The 19301-nt window shown below is 38.6% G+C and overlaps 1 protein-coding gene across 2 annotated transcripts in view; it reads left to right on the forward strand.

Moving 5' to 3' along the window:
- Positions 1-19301, forward strand: part of SNX27 (sorting nexin 27) — a 63962-nt gene that overhangs the window by 27526 nt on the left and 17135 nt on the right. Inside the window, exons 3-5 of one of the 2 annotated variants that reach the window (XM_034654279.1) lie at positions 10834-11026; positions 12612-12676; positions 14597-14701. In XM_034654279.1, coding sequence (XP_034510170.1) covers positions 10834-11026; positions 12612-12676; positions 14597-14701 — 363 coding nt within the window. The remainder of the gene's footprint in view (positions 1-10833; positions 11027-12611; positions 12677-14596; positions 14702-19301) is intronic. The other variant, XM_034654280.1, reaches the window with a different exon arrangement.

The following is a 19301-nucleotide window of genomic DNA, read 5'->3' on the forward strand; positions in this document are numbered from 1 at the left end:
TTCCTGATGAATTGGCTCCTTTGATGTTATGAAATATCTCTTTATTTTCTATAATACTCTTTGTTCTGAAGTCTTTCTCTGATATTATCATATAGCCACTAATAGCTGCTTCAACTTTTATTTTTCTTTTTAAGATTTATTATTTATCTGAGAGAGAAATCGTGCACGTGGGGTGGCGGGGAGGGGCAGAGTGAGAGGGAGAATTCTCCCCCCCGCCCCCTCCCCGCAGCAGACTCCCCGCTGAGCGGGGAGCCCAACATAGGGCTTGATCTCAGGACTCCAAGATCATGACCTTAGCCAAAATCAAGAGTCCGCTGCTTAACTGACTGAGCCACCTAGGTGCCCCCCACCTTTCTTTTGATTATTGTTTTCATTGGATACCTTTTCCATCCGTTTACTTACCTATATAGCTGTACTTAATGTGAGTGTCTTATAGACAACATATACTTGTGTCTTGCTTTTTTATCCAATTTGGCAATTTTAGTCTTTTATTTGGAGTCTGTAGTCTACTTATATTTCATTTAATTTATTGATATAGTTAGGTTTATAACTACCATATTCTTCTTTTTTTTTTTAAAGATTTTATTTATTTATTTGACAGAGATAGAGACAGCCAGCGAGAGAGGGAACACAAGCAGGGGGAGTGGGAGAGGAAGAAGCAGGCTCACAGCAGAGGAGCCTGACATGGGGCTTGATCCCATAACGCCAGGATCACGCCCTGAGCTGAAGGCAGACACTTAACCGCTGTGCCACCCAGGCGCCCCACTACCATATTATTCTTTGTTAAGTGTATCTCATCTGTTCTCTATTCCTTTTTTCCTCTTTTCCTGCCTTCTTTTTGATTAATGGAGTATTTTTTTAGATTTTGTTTTATTTTTTAAGTAATCTTACCTTGGGTCTTGAATCTATAACCCTGAGAGCAAGGTCACATGCTCTACCAACTGAGCCAGCCAGTCACCCTAATGGAGTTGTTGTTGTTGCTGTTGTTGTTGTTGTTTTCAGAGAGAGAGAGAGAGAGCATGAGTGAAGAGGGGCAGAGGAAGAGAGAATCCCAAGCAGCACAGAGCCTGATACGGGGCTCAATTTCACAACCCTGAGATGATGACTTGAGCCAAAATCAAGAGTCAGGATGCTCAACTGACTCAACAACCCAGGAGCCCCTGGGGTGTTTTTTTAATGATCCTATTTTATCTCCACTATTGTATTATTAGATAGAATTTATTGCTTTATTTTCTTAGTGGTTGTTCCAGGTTTGTAGTATACATCTTTATAAGTATTACCTTTAAATACTTCTCATATAATAATATAATAAAAGACTTTTACAACAGTATATATAATTTCCTTCCCTCATCCTTTGTGCTGTTGTCATACATTTTACTTCTATATGTGTTATAAATTCCATGTTACTTTGTTATCTTTGCTTTAAACAATATAAGAGATTAAAAATGAGGAAAGGATTCTTTTATATTTACTCACATATTTACCATTTCTGGTGTCCTTCATTCCTTTGTGTAAATTCAGTTTCCATCTGGATTCCTGTTGCTTCTGCCTGAAGAATTTCCATTAATGTTCTTATAGTGCAGATTTGTGGGCAATGAATTCTCTTAGCTTTTGTTGGTCTGAAAAAGTCTATTTCGCCTTTATGTTTGAAAGATATTTTTACCTGGTAGAAGATTCTGAGTTGATGATTTTTTTCTTTCAGTACTTTAAAAATATGACTCTAGTCTACTGGCCTGCATAGTGTCTGGTGAGAAGTGAGAGGCCTGCTTATTTTAGTTTTGTTTCTCTCTATGTAATGTTTTAACCCCTCATAGTGACCTTCAAAGTTTTTAAACTTCAAAGCTAGGTCTTTTTTAGTCTTTATCCTGCTTGGGGTTTTCTAAATTTTATAGATCTGTGGTTTGGTATCATTATTTTTCAAAAATTCTTGGCCAGTATGTCATGAAATATTTCTTAGCTATGTTCTTTTTCTCTTGTCCTTCTGAGATTCCAATTACATGTATGTTAGACTGTTTGATATTGTTCTACAGCTTTTGGATGCTCTATTCTGGTTTTTTTTTTCTTTCTTTCTTTCTTTCTTTCTTTCTTTCTTTCTTTCTCTCTCTTTCTTTCTTTAGGTAATATTTATAACCCTGTTTTCAAGTTCACTGATTATTTCCTTAGCTGTGTCCAGCCTACTGTTGAACTTGTCACAGAAATTCTTCATCTCTGATATCATGTTTTTTATTTCTATCATTTCCCCTGAAATTCTCCATCTGTTTACACATGTTGTCTACCTTTTCCATTAGATCTTTTAATGTATGAATCATAGTTATTTAAGGTCCCTGCCTGATAGTTTTGACACTTAGCTATCTCTGAGATTGCCTTACCTCTTGACATAAGTGGTTTTTCTTTGTCTCACTTTTTTGTCCTGTAATATATGATTGAGTGCCAGGCATCATGTGTAGAAAAGTAGAGACTGAAGTAAATAGTATTTGAACCTGAAAATATGCACATGTCTTCTTCTTTAGGGGATCTGGGTGTTGTTTTGGCTTTGGTATCTTTATTGTGCCATAGGCTTCAAATCCCCCTAGGCAGCTTTGTGTTTAGAGTGGGGCTGGGGTCAGAGGCTCTGTTTTTCTGTGTTTTGCTCTCCCCTCCCTCTCAACTTTTAGCTGCCCCTGCATTGCCTGTACCGCAGACAGGTTCTCTCTACCTTTGCCTATCCCCCATTGGTGGACTGCTCTTGTTTTTTTATTTAGGCTAGATTTGTAGTAGGGATTCTCTGTTATCTGGTCCAGCTTCCATCTTAGACAGGGTCCACACAGACCCTGTGCCTGTGTCTTGGGAGTGAGACTTTTTTTAGTTTTTCCTGCCCTTCTTCCTTATCACAGCTAAACTCTGCCTTGTATCTGTGGTTAGTCTTGGAAGAGTTTCTTGTCCCTCCCCTAGCTGTAGCAGACCTCTACTTAGTATCAGTATAGGAACTTGGGCCTGGGGCGCCTGGGCGCCTCAGTTGTTAAGTGGCTGCCTTCTGCTCAGGGTGTGATCCTGGCGTTCTGGGATGGAGCCCCACGTCGGGCTCCTCCGCTATGAACCTGCTTCTTCCTCTCCCACTCCCCCTGCTTGTGTTCCCTCTCTCACTGGCTGTCTCTCTCTCTTTCGAATGAATAAATAAATCTTTAAAAAAAAAAAAAAAAAGGAACTTGGGCCTAAGATGGTTTCCTGCCTCTCACCAGGAGTAAGGAGTAGAGGGTTTTTGCTTTTAGTTTTTCCCCAGAAGCAGTGGATCTTTGCCAGTGCTCTCTGAATGAGAGGATTTGCTGCCCATCCCCCCAAGGGCTTAAGGCTTTTGGTTAATAGAAGAGAAGGGTCTAGGGGAGGTAGGTGGGGCATTGTCTCTGTCCCCCACCAATTGCCAAGCACCTTTCTAATGTCTGCACTGCCACAGTAGCCCATTTCTAGTGTCCTGCTCTGTCTCTAGTTTTCTTGTGAACACAAGACGCCCATGGGGAAGACTTGTAAGTGCATGGGAAATCTCTTATCTCTGGAGTGGGATTACTTTTCTTGCAGCTTCCTAAATCCTAAACAGAAGCAGTTAGTGAGAGCTGCTTAATGTATTTGTCTGCTACTACTTTTGTTTCTGTCATTTCTGAGTCTCCTTCTACTGACTGAGTTTTCTGCAGGTTATAGGTCAAATTTTCATGTTCTTTATATGTCTAGTAATTTTTGATGGGGTATTGTACCCTGTTAATTTAATGTTACTGTGTGTTAGATTTGGTTATATTCCTTTAAAGAATGTTAGATTTTTTTCTTTTTCTCTTTCTTTTTTTTTTTTTCTTTTTTGCTGGCATGCGGCTAAGTTATTTATAGATTACTTTGATCCTTTTTCAGGTTTGTCTTTAAGCTCTTTTAAGGTGAGCATAGAGTAGCCTTTGCTCTTAGAGCTAGTTTAGCTCTACTCCTAAAGCATGGCCCTTTTGAGTTCTTTTGAATGCCGTGGAGATTCAAGGGAGATCTCTATTCTGGCTCTAGGGAAGTCAGACGATTCCAGATACTTTGAACTCCAGTAATTGTTATTTACAGCTCACCCTGGTAATAGTTCTTTCCTCAAATTGCTATTCAGCCAGAATTCACGGGGATCCTATGCAAATTCTAAAGCACTGTCTCTCTTTCGCTCCCCACCTCTTATGTGCTCTGTCCAAATTCTAGCTGCTTTGGCCTCCCTGAGCTCTAGTCTCCGTCTCCACAACTCAGTGAAGTTGCCATGCTGTTTGGATGCCCTGTCCGAGCTGCAGTTCAGGAGTCACCTCTAGACAGAAACCCTAGGTTATGGTAGGGCTCATCTTTTTTGTTTCCCTTTTCTCCGGGATCACAGTTCTTAGTTGCCTTTTGTCCAGTGTCCAAAAAATAGTTGTTTCCTATGTTTTGCCCAGTTTTCTAGGTGTTTAGTGTGGGTGGTTAATTCCAGACCATTCAGAAGTTCCCAGATTATCCTATAAAAACAGAATATTTTTATTTGTAGGTAATTCAATTAAAATTTCATTTCAATATTCTTGATTTTAAAAGAAATACCAGTAGAACCCTGCTTCATACTTTTTATAAAATCTGATTCCAGGTGGATTAAGGACTTAAATGACAAAATAAAAAAATTAAAAGCTCTTAGTAGAAAGTATGGGTGAATAGGTTTTTGATCCTGGGCATAGCAAAGAGTTTAACACAGAAAGCATTGGTTATAAAAATATTGATAAATTGGACTCCATAAAACTGAGAAATTTTTAAAAATTAAGTTACATAATAAAGTGAGAAGACAAATGACACAGTAGAAGATACATTTTACAATGAAAAAGATTATGTCAAGAACTTATAATGAACTCTACAAATCAATGAGAAAAGCACAAAAACTCAGTGTAATACTGAACAAAATATATGAATGTGTATTTTATAGAAGATGACACTCACATGGCCAATAAATATGTGAAGAGATGATTAACATTATTTGATGAAACAGTAGAGAAATGTAAATTAGGACCACAGTGAGAAATCTTTTCACACCCATTCCCCATTGGCAAGAAATGAGAGGATCTTTTTATGTTTTACTGAAAGGAGTATAAATTGATGCAACCACTTTAGCTTACCATGTGGCATTATCTCTTTAGGTTGATTATTCACATACCTGATAACCTTGCAGCTCTACTCTTAGTAAACCGAGGAGACCCTCTTTTATATGTACAGCAGAGGGCGTGTACACAAGCTCATAGCGGTATGTGTTCATGACAGCAAAAACCCGGTAGCAACCCAAGTGCTCATCAACAGGATAACAGATATTTTAAAAGCAAAACAACAAACTGTTATATACAACAGAAGAAACCACAAAGGTATGTAACATTGTGGATGAGACTAAGGGAAAAAATAAGCCATGAAAGGTCTCACTCTGCATGATAACCTTTTTATAAAACTAAAATACTCCCCCCCTTTTTTTATTAGTTTCAGAGGAAGAATTTAGTGATTCATCGTTGCATATAACACCCAGTGCTCATTACATCAAGTGTCCTCCTTAATGCCCATCGCCCAATTATCCCTTCCCCCATCCACCTCCCCTCCAGCAACCCTCATTTGTTTCCTAGAGTTCAGTGTCTTATTTTGCCTCCTTTTCAATTTTCATCTTAGTTTTCCTTCCCTTCCCCTACGTGCATGTGTTTTGTTTCTTAAATTCTGCATATGAGTGAATTCATATGGTATTTATCTTTCTCTGATTGACTTATTTCCCTTAGTATAATACCCTCTAGTTCCACATCCATTCACATCTTTGCAAATGGCAAGATTTTTTTCTTTTTGTAATATTCCATTAAAACTAAAATACTCTTTAAAAATTAAAATAAAAAATAAAAATTTAAGGATTACTTACACATACAGAAAAATACCATAAAAAGAAAAGCAAGGGAATGATGAACATGATTGAATATGTTAATTTTGGGGGTCAGGGAAGCAGGGAGAGGGGATCAAGGTGGCAGAGACTATGGTTAGAAATTATTGTCAGGTGGGGTGCCTGGGTGGCACAGAGGTTAAGCGTCTGCCTTTGGCTCAGGGCGTGATCCTGGCGATCTGGGATCGAGCCCCACATCAGGCTTCTCCTCTGGGAGCCTGCTTCTTCCTCTCGTACTCCCCCTGTTTGTGTTCCCTCTCTCGCTGGCTGTCTCTGTCAAATAAATAAATAAAATCTTTAAAAAAAAAAGAAATTATTGTCAGGGTCTTAGCTTATAGTGTACTTTTTGTGAGGTGAAAAATACTGATGAAATATCCAAATTAAGAGCTTGCCATAATGAGACTGTGTTGTGAACCAAGGATTATGATTAATCCAGTTCTGTACACCTGAGGTCCAAATAAAAAAAAAGTAACAGAGACCATATATGATACATCTTAGGGAAAATACACATATGTGTGCATGCACACATAGACAAGAAACCTAAGTTATTTAAGAGCATATTGTGGCTTTTATGCATTTTATTTCCAAGAAAGAGCCTAAATACTTCAGCATTTGGGAAAAATCCCGCAGTTAAGAGCCTAAATACTTCAGCATTTGGGAAAAATCCCGCAGAAATCAACTAAGAGTGCTGTATCTCCTTTTACTTTATAAGCAGCTTGTGAATGGCAAATAATGTAGTTTTTTTAAGATGAATTTTCAGCTAAAAATAAGATTAAATAGGGTGGTGTTGGAAACAATTTGTTGGTCATAATGTACATTGAAGATTCATCCAGAGCAATAGCAGGAACCAGGACAGCATCTATTTGACTTTTGGAAGTTGAACTTGGGTGATATTGCCAAAATGTCATCATTCTATTTTTTTTCTAATCACTTTTGCATTATGTAAGGAGATTCTCTTCTGTGTGTTCAATAGCACAACTCCTGTCACTTACTAGAGATTTGAGAAAATGAGAACTTTTTAGTATTCAGATCCTACATAGGATGAGACATTACCGTTTCAAAGCCTTAAGAAATCTATAGGTGGGGGGTCTAAGGAACCAACAAAATGGAGATCTCTGATATCTGGAATTTCAGTTTTGCTACTGAATACAGAGCCCAAATGTTAATAGAATTGCTTTCCCTGCAGTGGGTTGTACTCATTGTAAGATTTTGTCAGTTACAGGGTGCCTGGCTGACTTACTTAGTAGAGCACAAGACTTAATCTCAGGGTTGTGAGTTCAAGCTCCACATTGGGCATGGAGACTATTTTAAAAAAAAGCGAAAGAAAAGAATTTGTCAGTCACCATCTTCTGGCATTCATTACATAGAATTAAGTCATGAGGCTAGAGAGAGAAATGGCATGGCGTGGATTTTCCACGTTTACATACTAGAAATTATTTTGAAGCTGAATTTTAGTGAAACTTTGACCTGCAGAATCCAGAGAAACAAAATTAGATCACTGAGAGATAAGTTTTATACTTTCCCCACCCATATTTTTTTTCCTGTTGAACTCTACTCTCCTCTGTCAGGAGAAGTAACTGAAATTAATGAAACTCTTGCAGAAAATCCAAGACTTGTCAACAAATCCTTTACGAAGATGGTTGGCTGATCAAGGTAACACTCAGTAATCCTTCAGAATTGGATAAATTAATGAGTGAAGAAGCATATGATAAATACATAAAATCTATTGAGGAGTAAAAATGGAAGCCTTCAATAACCCCCTCAGTATGAAACAAAAGAAAGAGAGGAAGGAAGGGAAGAAGGAAGGAAAGGAAGGAATGGAAAGAAGGGAAAGAAACTTGTTACCTCAGAGAACTGGCTTTGCAGTCTGAACATTCCAACTTGAAGTCTTTTGGGATATGGTCAGTTGGAGAAGAAAGTGACCGGTGATCATAAAATTCAGTGTACTATTGCAAGCTAGACTAACTTCATCTAATTCCATTTAGGAGCCAGCCAGTCATAGGGTTTAAATTAAGGTAGAAAGATCCTAGAAGCACTGCCTGCCTGTGTATTTCTTAGTTCCTATTTGATTATGTTCCTCTTCAAGTCCAGAGAATATATTTTTTTTAAAGATTTTATTTATTTGACAGAGATAGAGAGAGCCAGCGAGAGAGGGAACACAAGCAGGGGGAGTGGGAGAGGAAGAAGCAGGCTCATAGCGGAAGAGCCTGATGTGGGGCTCGATCCCACAACGCCAGGATCACGCCGTGAGCCGAAGGCAGACGCTTAACCTCTGTGCCACCCAGGCGCCCCCAGAGAATATATTTTTTGATAGACATTCTCGTTTGTAATGATACTGAGTGTTTTTTTTTTTAAGATTTTATTTCTTTATTTATTAGAGACCACACGAATAGGGGAAGCGGCAGGCAGAGGGAGAAGCAGGCTCCCTGCTGAGCAAGGAGCCTGATGCAGGACTCGATCCCAGAACCCTGGGATCATGACCTGAGCCAAAGGCAGACGCTTAACTGACTGAACCACCTAGGCATCCCGAGACTATGGGCATTTCTCATGGACGGTGGACATTCTTGAGTTTTAGGCAGAAGACCTCAGCATGCACTCAGTGAATCAGTCATTTTTTTTTGCGGACGAGTGTGTCCAAACCAGGGAAATATGAATACTAATAGACCTTGGTTAATTTTAAGGACCAATGAAGAACAAAACAATCTTTTGGTGATCTTTTTATATGTTTCTCATTTGCTAAACACAGTAATTTAAAAATGGTTTGGCTCTTGTGGAAGCCATTCCGACCTGCATTAAAGTATTATAGAACTGTCAAGCATCCGGATTATTTGTATTTCTGTTGCCTTGATGCCACATTTAAATTGGGAGTGGTGGGGAGGAAGATGAGAGGCTAGTTGATGTTGCTCTTCTCACTTTATAAAGAAACTGAAAGTTGAATCAACTTTTCAGGTTTCTTGTTGAAATTATCACAAAAGCCTCTCAGGCTGTAGCATTCTTTTTACCCTAGGAAATGTTTTACTGGACTTGAGGTCACTCAAGTGATCACCTTGGAAGAAATGCAGTCATAGTCTTCATGTGCATTATCAAAGACCTACTCTACTCTTCCTTGGAAAAAGACATTGGGGAATATCTTTGAACGCAGTGTCACCGACTAGTTTTACCTCCCTTCCTTCCTTCCTAGTATGAGGAACTCAGGCTCATATATATCACCCATAGTGTTATGGACTTGCTTTTTAAGCAATGGAATGGTGATGTTATTGAGAAATTTGGATAGTTTAGTTTGAGAAGGAAGTATACAAGACCAGATTGACTGAATGAGACTTCTTAAGACTGCCTGTCCTGAAGAGAACTGTGGTCTTGTCTAAGGGGAATGCTGTTCTCTGTTTTATGCATTTGTACTTCAGGAGGCAGTGATGGGAATACTTGCTAATATATGTGATTCATTACAACTTTGAGTGATAATCACAGGAAGAAAGCTCATTGATCAGGATCATAGACATCCTTGGAGACTGTTTCATAGTGATTAGTGGCTTTGCTTTTAATTGGGGAGGAAACAGGTGGAGAGTTATGGGAGAGAAGTCTTGATTGAATAAATTATTTTATTTTTGCATTTAATTCATACTTCCTAAATCACAGAAGCATGGGAAAGATACTTCTTGAGCTTTGAAGGAAAGGTTTTGGCCTATACAGTCTCAGTGATTAACTCTTGATTCCATGAGTAGATGATCTGTTTTGTGCACAATTAAAATTTGGAATGATTTTTGCAAAACCAGTAAATGTGATTTGGGGCCAGTTTTTCCATCTCTGCCTCATTCGTTACGTTCTGAGAATACAAAGTAACTTGGATTATTAGATGTTTTTGGATTGTACGTTCTGTCACTTCCTTTATGAGGGTACATATTCAAGAATTTCACATATATCCATTTATTTATTCATCAGATATTTACTGAGTACCTGCTATGTTCCACACCCTGTTCTCGAAGCTTGGCATGTATCTGTGACCAATAGACAAAAATCTAACCATTTCTTCTTGAGGAGTATTAACTCTGTAATTACAGGGTGGTCCTTAGAATACATTTATTCTTCAACTTCTTGTTAACCCTGTTTTAATGATGGAAGGAAGAACAAAACTAAAAATATCTGACTTCAGGAAAGGAGTTTTTGCAACAAAAACATTTTGCTAACAAAATAATACTATTACGTCATTTTTAGAACTTCCTTTGAAGTTTGGGCCACACACAAATATCGGTCACATTGCTTTCTAGTCAACCCTCACTTTGTACATCTCTAAATTTGCTTGCTTGTTCATTCACTAGATTTACCACATTGGGTTTGAATGACTTAAATTTCTTTTTTTTTTTTTATTTTAAAGATTTTATTTATTTATTTGACAGAGAGAGAGACAGCCAGCGAGAGAGGGAACACAAGCAGGGGGAGTGGGAGAGGAAGAAGCAGGCTCCTAGTGGAGGAGCCTGATGTGGGGCTCGATCCCATAACGCCGGGATCACGCCCTGAGCCGAAGGCAGGCGCTTAACCGCTGTGCCACCCAGGCGCCCCTGAATGACTTAAATTTCTGAAAATAAAATCCACTCTTAAAAGCTGATAATTGCCTTTGAAGATATTTAAAACAATGTGTTGAAGGTAATTTTAATAGCAAAAATAAAATCATGGGCCACTTGAAAGGAGTAACATTCTGTTGTACATATCATTTCTCGCATGTTTATTAAAAGTAAGTCTTATTTTACAGTGACCATGAACACATGCTCTGTTAAGTACATAGCAGATACTTTACCAGTATTTGTCTGAGCTTGACTTTAGATGATTCTGTGATTTAATTTGTAGTAAGTAGGTTTTTTTGTGTTTCTTTTCTTTTCTTTTTCTTTCTTTTTCTTTTCTTTTTTTTTTTTTTTGTTCTTTCCCCTCACCAGGTATACAATGTTTATATGGCAGGGAGGCAGCTGTGTTCTAAGCGGTACCGGGAGTTTGCCATCCTACACCAGAACCTGAAGAGAGAGTTTGCCAACTTTACATTTCCCCGACTTCCAGGAAAGTGGCCGTTCTCTTTATCAGAACAGCAACTAGATGCCCGACGTCGGGGGTTGGAAGAATATCTAGAAAAAGGTAAGCTGGCCTATTAAACTCTACTATCTTAAGTAGACATGGAGTCTAGGTATGTGATCCAACTCTTAAACTCCGTAGCTAAATTTCCTTAAACTCAATAGTGAAAGTAAATCACACTTCTCTGACCATTGATGTTGAATGATCTGAGCTTTGAAGCCGAGACTGAAATGTCCAGGGATTAATAGTCTATTTCATTGACTTGCTGAGCACTTAACAACAGAAAAATGCATAGTTTTTGATGCATTAGGGACCTTTATTTATAGGGTTGTATTATTTGCCAGCAAACACATACAGACAGACACATCAACATGCTGAATTGATTTGGAAACTAAGTGGACATTATTTAAAACATTTTTATTAAAATGATTCTCGGTTCACTGGCGTATCCTGCTTGAAAACTCCTTTTTCCTCTTACAGGTGCCAAGTTGTAGGTAATCTAAGGTGCTGTTGATCTAAGCAGGTTATAGGTTGAAGTATTGAAACCTGCTTGTTATCTCAGGACTTCCAAATAGTATATCAGAAATCTGGGATGTGGATGTTGCAACATTTGGTTATTGGAAAGGCAAGGAGAAATGACCTGGATCTCCAGAATAAGATGATTCATTTTGTGGCTCAGAGAAGAGATCTGGCTTCACTACATTGTGGAGTTATGTAATTTGCCAGCTGTGCAACAGGCTTTTAAAAAAAAAAAAACTAATTTAATAGAGTAATGGTCTTATGTGATATTTATTAATTCTTTGTCCTTGTATAAGAACTAATTGACCTAGTTGAATTTTTTTTTAACTTTAGTATAGAGCCTTATCCTTGAAGAAAAAAGTATTTCCCTTGTAGAAGTTAGTGAGACTTCCTCATCTATTTTTAGCTTTTTTCTAACATGGAATGGCCTCTAAACACAGCCCTTGGGAAATGAAAAAGAGTATAAATTTTTTTTGATGAAATGAAGTAAAATCATCAGTATAACCTAACATCCTCATGAGAGTGTCAGGAAATTAACTTTCTTAGATTTAGACAAGTAACTACTTACCTGCTTTCCTTCCTCCCTTCCTTTTTTTCTTTTCTTTTTCGTTTTTTTTTTGGTTTTCTTGAAGCTAAAGTTAGTGAGGTGAGAAGATGTGCTGAGCTTAATACTTAATTACCTACACATTTTTTCCAAAGTGGTTTTAACTGCTTGTGGTTCTCTGACTGGCCTGGTTCCTAAGCCAAGCAGACATTTTCCCTTTTGTATTTCAGTTTTGTGTTTGCTTTATTCCCAATTGACTTTATCCTTGCTCTGTTGTCTGACTTGGTCTTAGTTCACATGAGATTGCAAAGTTAAATTTACTGAACTTTCTCTTTTTTTGGGTGACTTCCTTTGGCTATGTTTAATATTTCTAGCAAGCTACATCTTTGAACATCCTATCATTCCTCTGTTCTAGTTCATATTTATGTGAATGTTTGTTGTGCCTTAACATGTCATATGTCAGGAATGGCATACCACCTCTGCATTGCCTGCTACTGATGATTTACACTTAAAACTCGGTATGTTCTTGACTTTAAAGTCTTGATTTTAGGGCCTCATGCCAGATTCTATTTTTGCTTTCTACAGTGTGCTCAATACGAGTCATTGGTGAGAGTGACATCATGCAGGAATTCCTATCAGAATCAGATGAGGTATGTGAATACTCCCTTCAGTGGCTGTTTACCTCTTGGTTCCTTGTGGGGGAAAATAAAGATATCGATTATAGATTGAATTGCCATGAATTCCCCAAATGACTATTTTTTCAATTTCCCTTTCTTCTGTACGCTGCTTATCTTTCAAGACCTAGTGCTAGGTTCACCTTCTCTTTGATGCTTTTCCTGATACTCAGGGCATTGGTTTTTCATTCCACTAAGAACTATCACGGTCAGGACCACCCAGTCATCACCTTGTTGCTCTCTCATTCTCTAATTTTTTATACATATCATCAAATTATCACTAGACTGTGAACTACGTATAGGTAAGAGCTAAGCCTTTTTTTTTTTTTCAGTCTTATTGAGGTAGAATTGACAAATAAGATTTGTCTGTATTTCAAGTATACTACTTGATGTTTTGATACATGTATACGTGGTGGAAGATCACCACAGTCAAGCTAATGAATGTATCTATTACCTCATAGTTACCGTTTTCTTTCTTTCTTTCCTTGTGTGTGTGTGTGTGTGTGTGTGTGTGTGTGTGTGTGTGGCGAGAACACTTAAGATCTACCCTCCTAGCAAAATTCAGACATACAATATAGCATTGTTAAGTCTGATCCCCGTGCTATTATACATTAGAACTCCAGAACAAGAGCTAAATCTTGATCATCTTTATATTCCCAGTGCCTTACCGTAATGTCAAGCATATTGTAGGTGCTTAATAAATATTAATGGAGTAGAAGAATGAATATGTAATGCTGCTGTATTAAATAGTGCGTTATCTACTAATTATTTTATATGTATATATCTATTTTCCCAACTAGATTATAAGTTTCTTGCAGACAAGGGCTTATAATGAAGTAATGCTTAGGATGGTTTTAGATGATGAATATTTTTTAAGTGGTAAATGAAAATTGACTTGCTCTTAAATAGTTGTTTCTCTCTAATAAAACTTAGAAGGTCAAAAATCTCTTAGAGGAGGGGCACCTGGGTGGGTCAGTTGGTTAAGCATCCAACTCTTAGCTCAGGTTTTTGTTTTTTGTTTTTTTTAAAGATTTTATTTATTTATTTGACAGAGAGAGAGACAGCCAGCAAGAGAGGAAACACAAGCAGGGGGAGTGGGAGAGGAAGAAGCAGGCTCATAGCAGAGGAGCCTGATGCAGGGCTCGATCCCAGAATGCTGGGATCACGCCCTGAGCCGAAGGCAGACGCTTAACGACTGAGCCACCCAGGCGCCCCTCAGCTCAGGTCTTGATCTCAGGGTGATGTGTTCAAGCTTCAAGTTGGGCTCCACACTGGGCATGGTGCCTACTTTAAAAAAAAAAAAATCTGTTAGAGGAATATATTAATCATGAAAAGCAATAAGAAAGAAGGATCTTTTGAATTAAGGGGTAAGAATTGTTTACTCTTCTCTAGAAGAAAATTGGGCATTATGCTAACTCAGATTCCTGTATTTCATCCATTTTTCCTGTCAAAGGTGTCATGATTACTTCAGGGTTTAGAAAGGAATTTAGGGTACCACTTGAACCAATCTAGAGTGCCTAACCAGAGAATGTTTCTCAAAACTACTGCTTTCAGTTGTTTTGTTTTCTCATTTGCAAGTTCTGAATGTTTGGAAGTAAGCCAAAAATCTCATCTGTGTTTGACCTAGACTGCTTCACACAAGTGTTCTGTTTTGAAATGTGAACGCATTGGCTTTAACATGTTTCTTTCCTCCCTGTTCATCTTAAAGGTTAACTTCTGCTGCAGCCTGAAGTCAGCTTTCTGACTTGTAAAATGTATTGACTTTAAGGTTTCTTTTTACCCCTTTTCATTGGAACTTGCTTTCTATCACGTTTAGGTTGTTGTTTAGCTAGCATGTTACAAGGAGAGTGAGGATATGCTGGGTCATAAATTCTGTCTCTGTGTCTTTTCCCCCAGAACTACAATGGTGTCTCCGACGTAGAACTGAGAGTAGCACTACCAGATGGAACAGCAGTTACAGTCAGGGTTAAAAAGAACAGTACTACAGACCAAGTATATCAGGTAAATTAAACTTGAACAAGTAGACTCAACATTGGATAGTATAAAGCGAAGGAAGATTAAATGAGTTAATACATATGAAGTGCTTGGACTATCTGGCATATAATAAGTTTATTAAATTTTAGCTACTCTTGTTGATGTTACTATTAATATGAAAGTACTTTGCCCTCCTTGAAAGAAAGGTACAGTATATATCCTGGGTCATAGTGGTTGTGATTAGCCCCCTTCTTTTTAATTGTAAAAGACTTTAACATACCTGAAAACAGAACAGTACAGTGAACCTCCATTTTTCCGTCACTCATATTTAATAATCATCAAGATATTGCCACATTTGTATTATATATCCTTTTTTCCTTTTCCTTTGTTTAATTTTTTTAAAAAGGTTTTATTTGAGACAGAGAGAGAGAAAACATGAGCAGGGGGAGAGGGGCAGAGGGAGAAGAAGGGCAAGAAGCAGACTCCCCACTGAGCATGGAGTCTGATATGGGGCTTTATCCCAGGACCCTGGGATCATGACCTGAGTAGAAAGCAGACCCTTAACCGACTGAGCCACCCAGGTGCCTCTTAGTTTAAATATTTTAAAGCAAACTCCATTTTATTGGACCTGTGTATTTTAGAGATTTATATTGATAAATCTCTAAAAAAATGACATTCTTCTTATATAAACACAAAGCCATTATAAGACCTGAAAAATTAACAGTATTTTCTAGGCATTAACTAATACCAAATCCATAGTCAAATTTTCCCAACTGTCTGAAAATGATTTTTTATAGTTGGTTTGTTAAAATCTGGATCTAAACCAGGTTTGGTTTTTATGTGTTTTATTTTTTTTTTAATTTTATTTATTTATTCGACAGAGATAGAGACAGCCAGCAAGAGAGGGAACACAAGCAGGGGGAATGGGAGAGGAAGAAGCAGGCTCATAGCAGAAGAGCCTGATGTGGGGCTCGATCCCATAACGCCGGGATCACGCCCTGAGCCGAAGGCAGACGCTTAACCGCTGTGCCACCCAGGCACCCCTGGTTTTTATGTTTTTTAATATAAAGCAGTCTTCCTTCCCCAACTTTTTTTTTCCACGTTATTGGTTTGTTGCCGAAATTGGGTCTGTGTTATACAGTGTCCCACATTCTGAATTTATCTGTTTATCTGTGTCATTTCTTATGTCCATCTTCTCCTTATATTTTGCATAAATGGAAGTTTGCTCTAGAGGCTCGATTAGTTTCAGGTTCAGCTTTTTTTTTTTTTTTTTTTATAAGAACACTTCATAAGTGGGGCGCCTGGGTGGCTCAGTCGTTAAGCGTCTGCCTTCGGCTCAGGGCGTGATCCCAGAGTCCTGGGATCGAGCCCTACATCAGGCTTCTCCACTGGGAGCCTGCTGCTTCCTCTCCCACTCCCCCCTGCTTGTGTTCCCTCTCTCGCTGGCTGTCTCTCTGTCTGTCAAATAAATAAATAAAATCTTTAAAAAAAAAAAAAAGAATACTTCATAAGTGGTGATATATATATCCATCCTATTGCTTCTCAACAGGAGTTACAGAGTATCTGGTTATCCCACTTTTAGTGATACTAATAGTAATCAGTGGGTTTAGGTGGTGATAATCTGGGCTTTCTATTGTCAAGTTTTTCATTGATGTATAATCAGATGAGTGTATGTATCATCGATGATTGCTGCCTTAACCAGTGATTTCTTTAAGGGTTGCAAAGTACTGGTTTTCTGATTCTGTCATTTCTTCATATTTGTTCGGTAGAATTCTTCTGTAAAGAACTTTTCCTTATTAACTAGGGCTATGTAGTTATCCTAAAATACAGTTTGTAGGAAAGGGAGGATAAATACTGGATTTTTTTATTGCCAATTTTCAGAGTAAAGAATTGGTATCCTAGTTGATTCCAGTGATGTCCACTGAGATAATTATTTTGTTTTATTTTATTTTAGTATCATGGGCTCTTAGGTATTTAATGTGATTTAATCATATATTATCTTTGATGCTCAGATTGTTCCATTTTTGGCCAGGGAAGCTCCTTCGTGTCTGCTTCTGTATTCTTTTGATGCTACTTACTTGTGATAGCATTGTCGCTTTTTGGTACAAGATGTTCTGGCCTCATCTTTGTATATTTCTTATCCTAGATCTAGAATCAGCCACTTCCCTCAAGGAATCCTGGTTTCTTTCAGTGAGAAATTATATATATATTTTTTAATTTAATTTAAATTCAGTTAATTAACATATGGTGTATTATTAATTTCAGAGGTAGTGTTCAGTGATTCATCAGTTGTATGTAACACCCAGTGCTCATTACATTACGTGCCCTCCTTAATGCCCGTCACCCAGTTACCCCATCGGCCCACCCTTCTCCCCTCCAGCACCCTCAGTTTGTTTCCTTAGTTAAGAGTTTGTTATGGTTTATCTCCCTTTCTGATTTCATCTTATTTTATTTTTCCCTCCCTTCCCCTATGAGCCTCTGTTTTGTTTCTTAAATTCCACATATAAGTGAAATCATATGATAATTGTCTTTCTCTGACTGACTTATTTTGCTTAGTGTAATAATTCCATCCATGTCGTTGCAAATGGTAAGATTTCATTCTGTTTGATGGCTCAGTAATATTCCATTTATATGTATATCACATCTTTTTTTTATCCATTCACCTGTTGATGGATGTCTGGGCCCTTTTCATAGTTTGGCTATTGTGGACATTGCTGCTATAAACATGGGGGTGCAGGTGCTCCTCTGGATCACTACGTCTGTATCTTTTGGGTAAATACCTAGTAGTGCAATTGCTGGGTTATAGGGTAGCTTTTGAAGAACCTCCATACTGTTTTCCAGAGTGGCTGTACCGGCTTGCATTCCCACCAACAGTGTAAGGTTTGGTTTCCCTTTCTCTGCATCCTTGCCAACATCTGTTGTTTCCTGCCTTGTTAATTCTAGCCATTCTGACTGGTGTGAGGTGGTATCTCATTGTGGTTTTGATTTGAATTTCCCTGATGCCGAGTGATGTTGAGCATTTTTTCGTGTGTCTGTTGGCCATTTGTATGTCTTCTTTGGAGACATGTCTGTTCATGTCTTCTTCCCATTTCTTTTTTTTTTTTTTTAAAGATTTTATTTATTTATTTATTTGATAGAGATAGAGACAGCCAGCGAGAGAGGGAACACAGCAGGGGGAGTGGGAGAGGAAGAAGCAGGCTCTTAGCGGAGGAGCCTGATGTTGGGGCTCGATCCCACAACGCCGGGATCACGCCCTGAGCCGAAGGCAGACGCTTAACCGCTGTGCCACCCAGGTGCCCTCTTCTTCCCATTTCTTGACTGGATTATTTGTTTTTTGGGTGTTGAGTTTGATAAGTTCTTTATAGATTTTGGATACTAGCCTTTTTTTTTTTTTTAAGATTTTATTTATTTATATAACAGAGTTAGAGACAGCCAACGAGAGAGGGAACACAAGCAGGGGAAGTGGGAGAGGAAGAAGCAGGCTCCTAGCGGAGAGGCCTGATGCGGGGCTCAATCCCATAATGCCAGGATCACGCCCTGAGCCGAAGGCAGATGCTTAAGGACTGCGCCACCCAGGCGCCCCTGGATACTAGCCTTTTATCTGATAAAATATTTGCAAATGTCTTCTCCCATTCTGTCGGTTGTCTTTTGTCTTTTGGGTTTGTCAACTGTTTTCTTTGCTCTGCAAAAAGCTTTTTATCTTGATGAAGTCCTAATTGTTCATTTTGGTTTTTGTTTCCCTTGCCTTTGGAGGCATGTGTAGCAAGAAGTTGCTGTGGCTGCGTTCAGAGAGGTTGCTGCTTGTGTTCTTCTCTAGAATTTTGATGGATTCCTGTCTCACATTTAGGTCTTTCATCCATTTGGAGTTTATCTTTGTGTATGGTGTAAGAAAATGGTCCAGTGTCATTCTTCTGCATGTGCTGTGCGATTTTCCCAACACCATTTGTTGAGGAGACTTGTCTTTTTTCCATTGGATATTCTTTCCTGCATTGTTGAAGATTAGTTGACCATAGAGTTTGTTTTGTTTTTGTTTTTGTTTTAAAATAGCACAAGCAGGGGGAGCAGCAGGGAGAGGGAGAAGCTGACTCCCCGCTAAGCCGGGAGCCCAATGCGGGACTCAATTCCAGGACCCTGGGATCATGACCTGAGCCGGAGGCAGACGTTTAACTGACTGAGCCACCCAGGCGCCGCTAGTTGACCATAGACTTGAGGGTCCATTTCTGGGTTCTCTATTCTGAGAAATTTTTTTTTTTAAAGATTTTTATTTATTTATTTGACAGAGATAGAGACAGCCAGCGAGAGAGGGAACACAAGCAGGGGGAGTGGGAGAGGAAGAAGCAGGCTCATAGCAGAGGAGCCTGATGTGGGACTCGATCCCGTAACGCCGGGATCACGCCCTGAGCCAAAGGCAGACGCTTAACCGCTGTGCCACCCAGGCGCCCCTCTATTCTGAGAAATTATATTTAAAGGTCATGATCTGGGTGCTAGATATAATCCTTACTTTTAGGCCTTTTTGTTTATCTTTAGTCCTGATTTGATCAAGACTTTCAGGGAGGCAGATTTCTGGATATTAATGTTTATTTTTCCTTTGTAGCAAAGAAACAAATCTGTTCCCCATAATTTGCTC

This window comes from Ailuropoda melanoleuca, chromosome 2, assembly GCF_002007445.2.
Source record: "Ailuropoda melanoleuca isolate Jingjing chromosome 2, ASM200744v2, whole genome shotgun sequence".
NCBI lineage: Eukaryota > Metazoa > Chordata > Mammalia > Carnivora > Ursidae > Ailuropoda > Ailuropoda melanoleuca.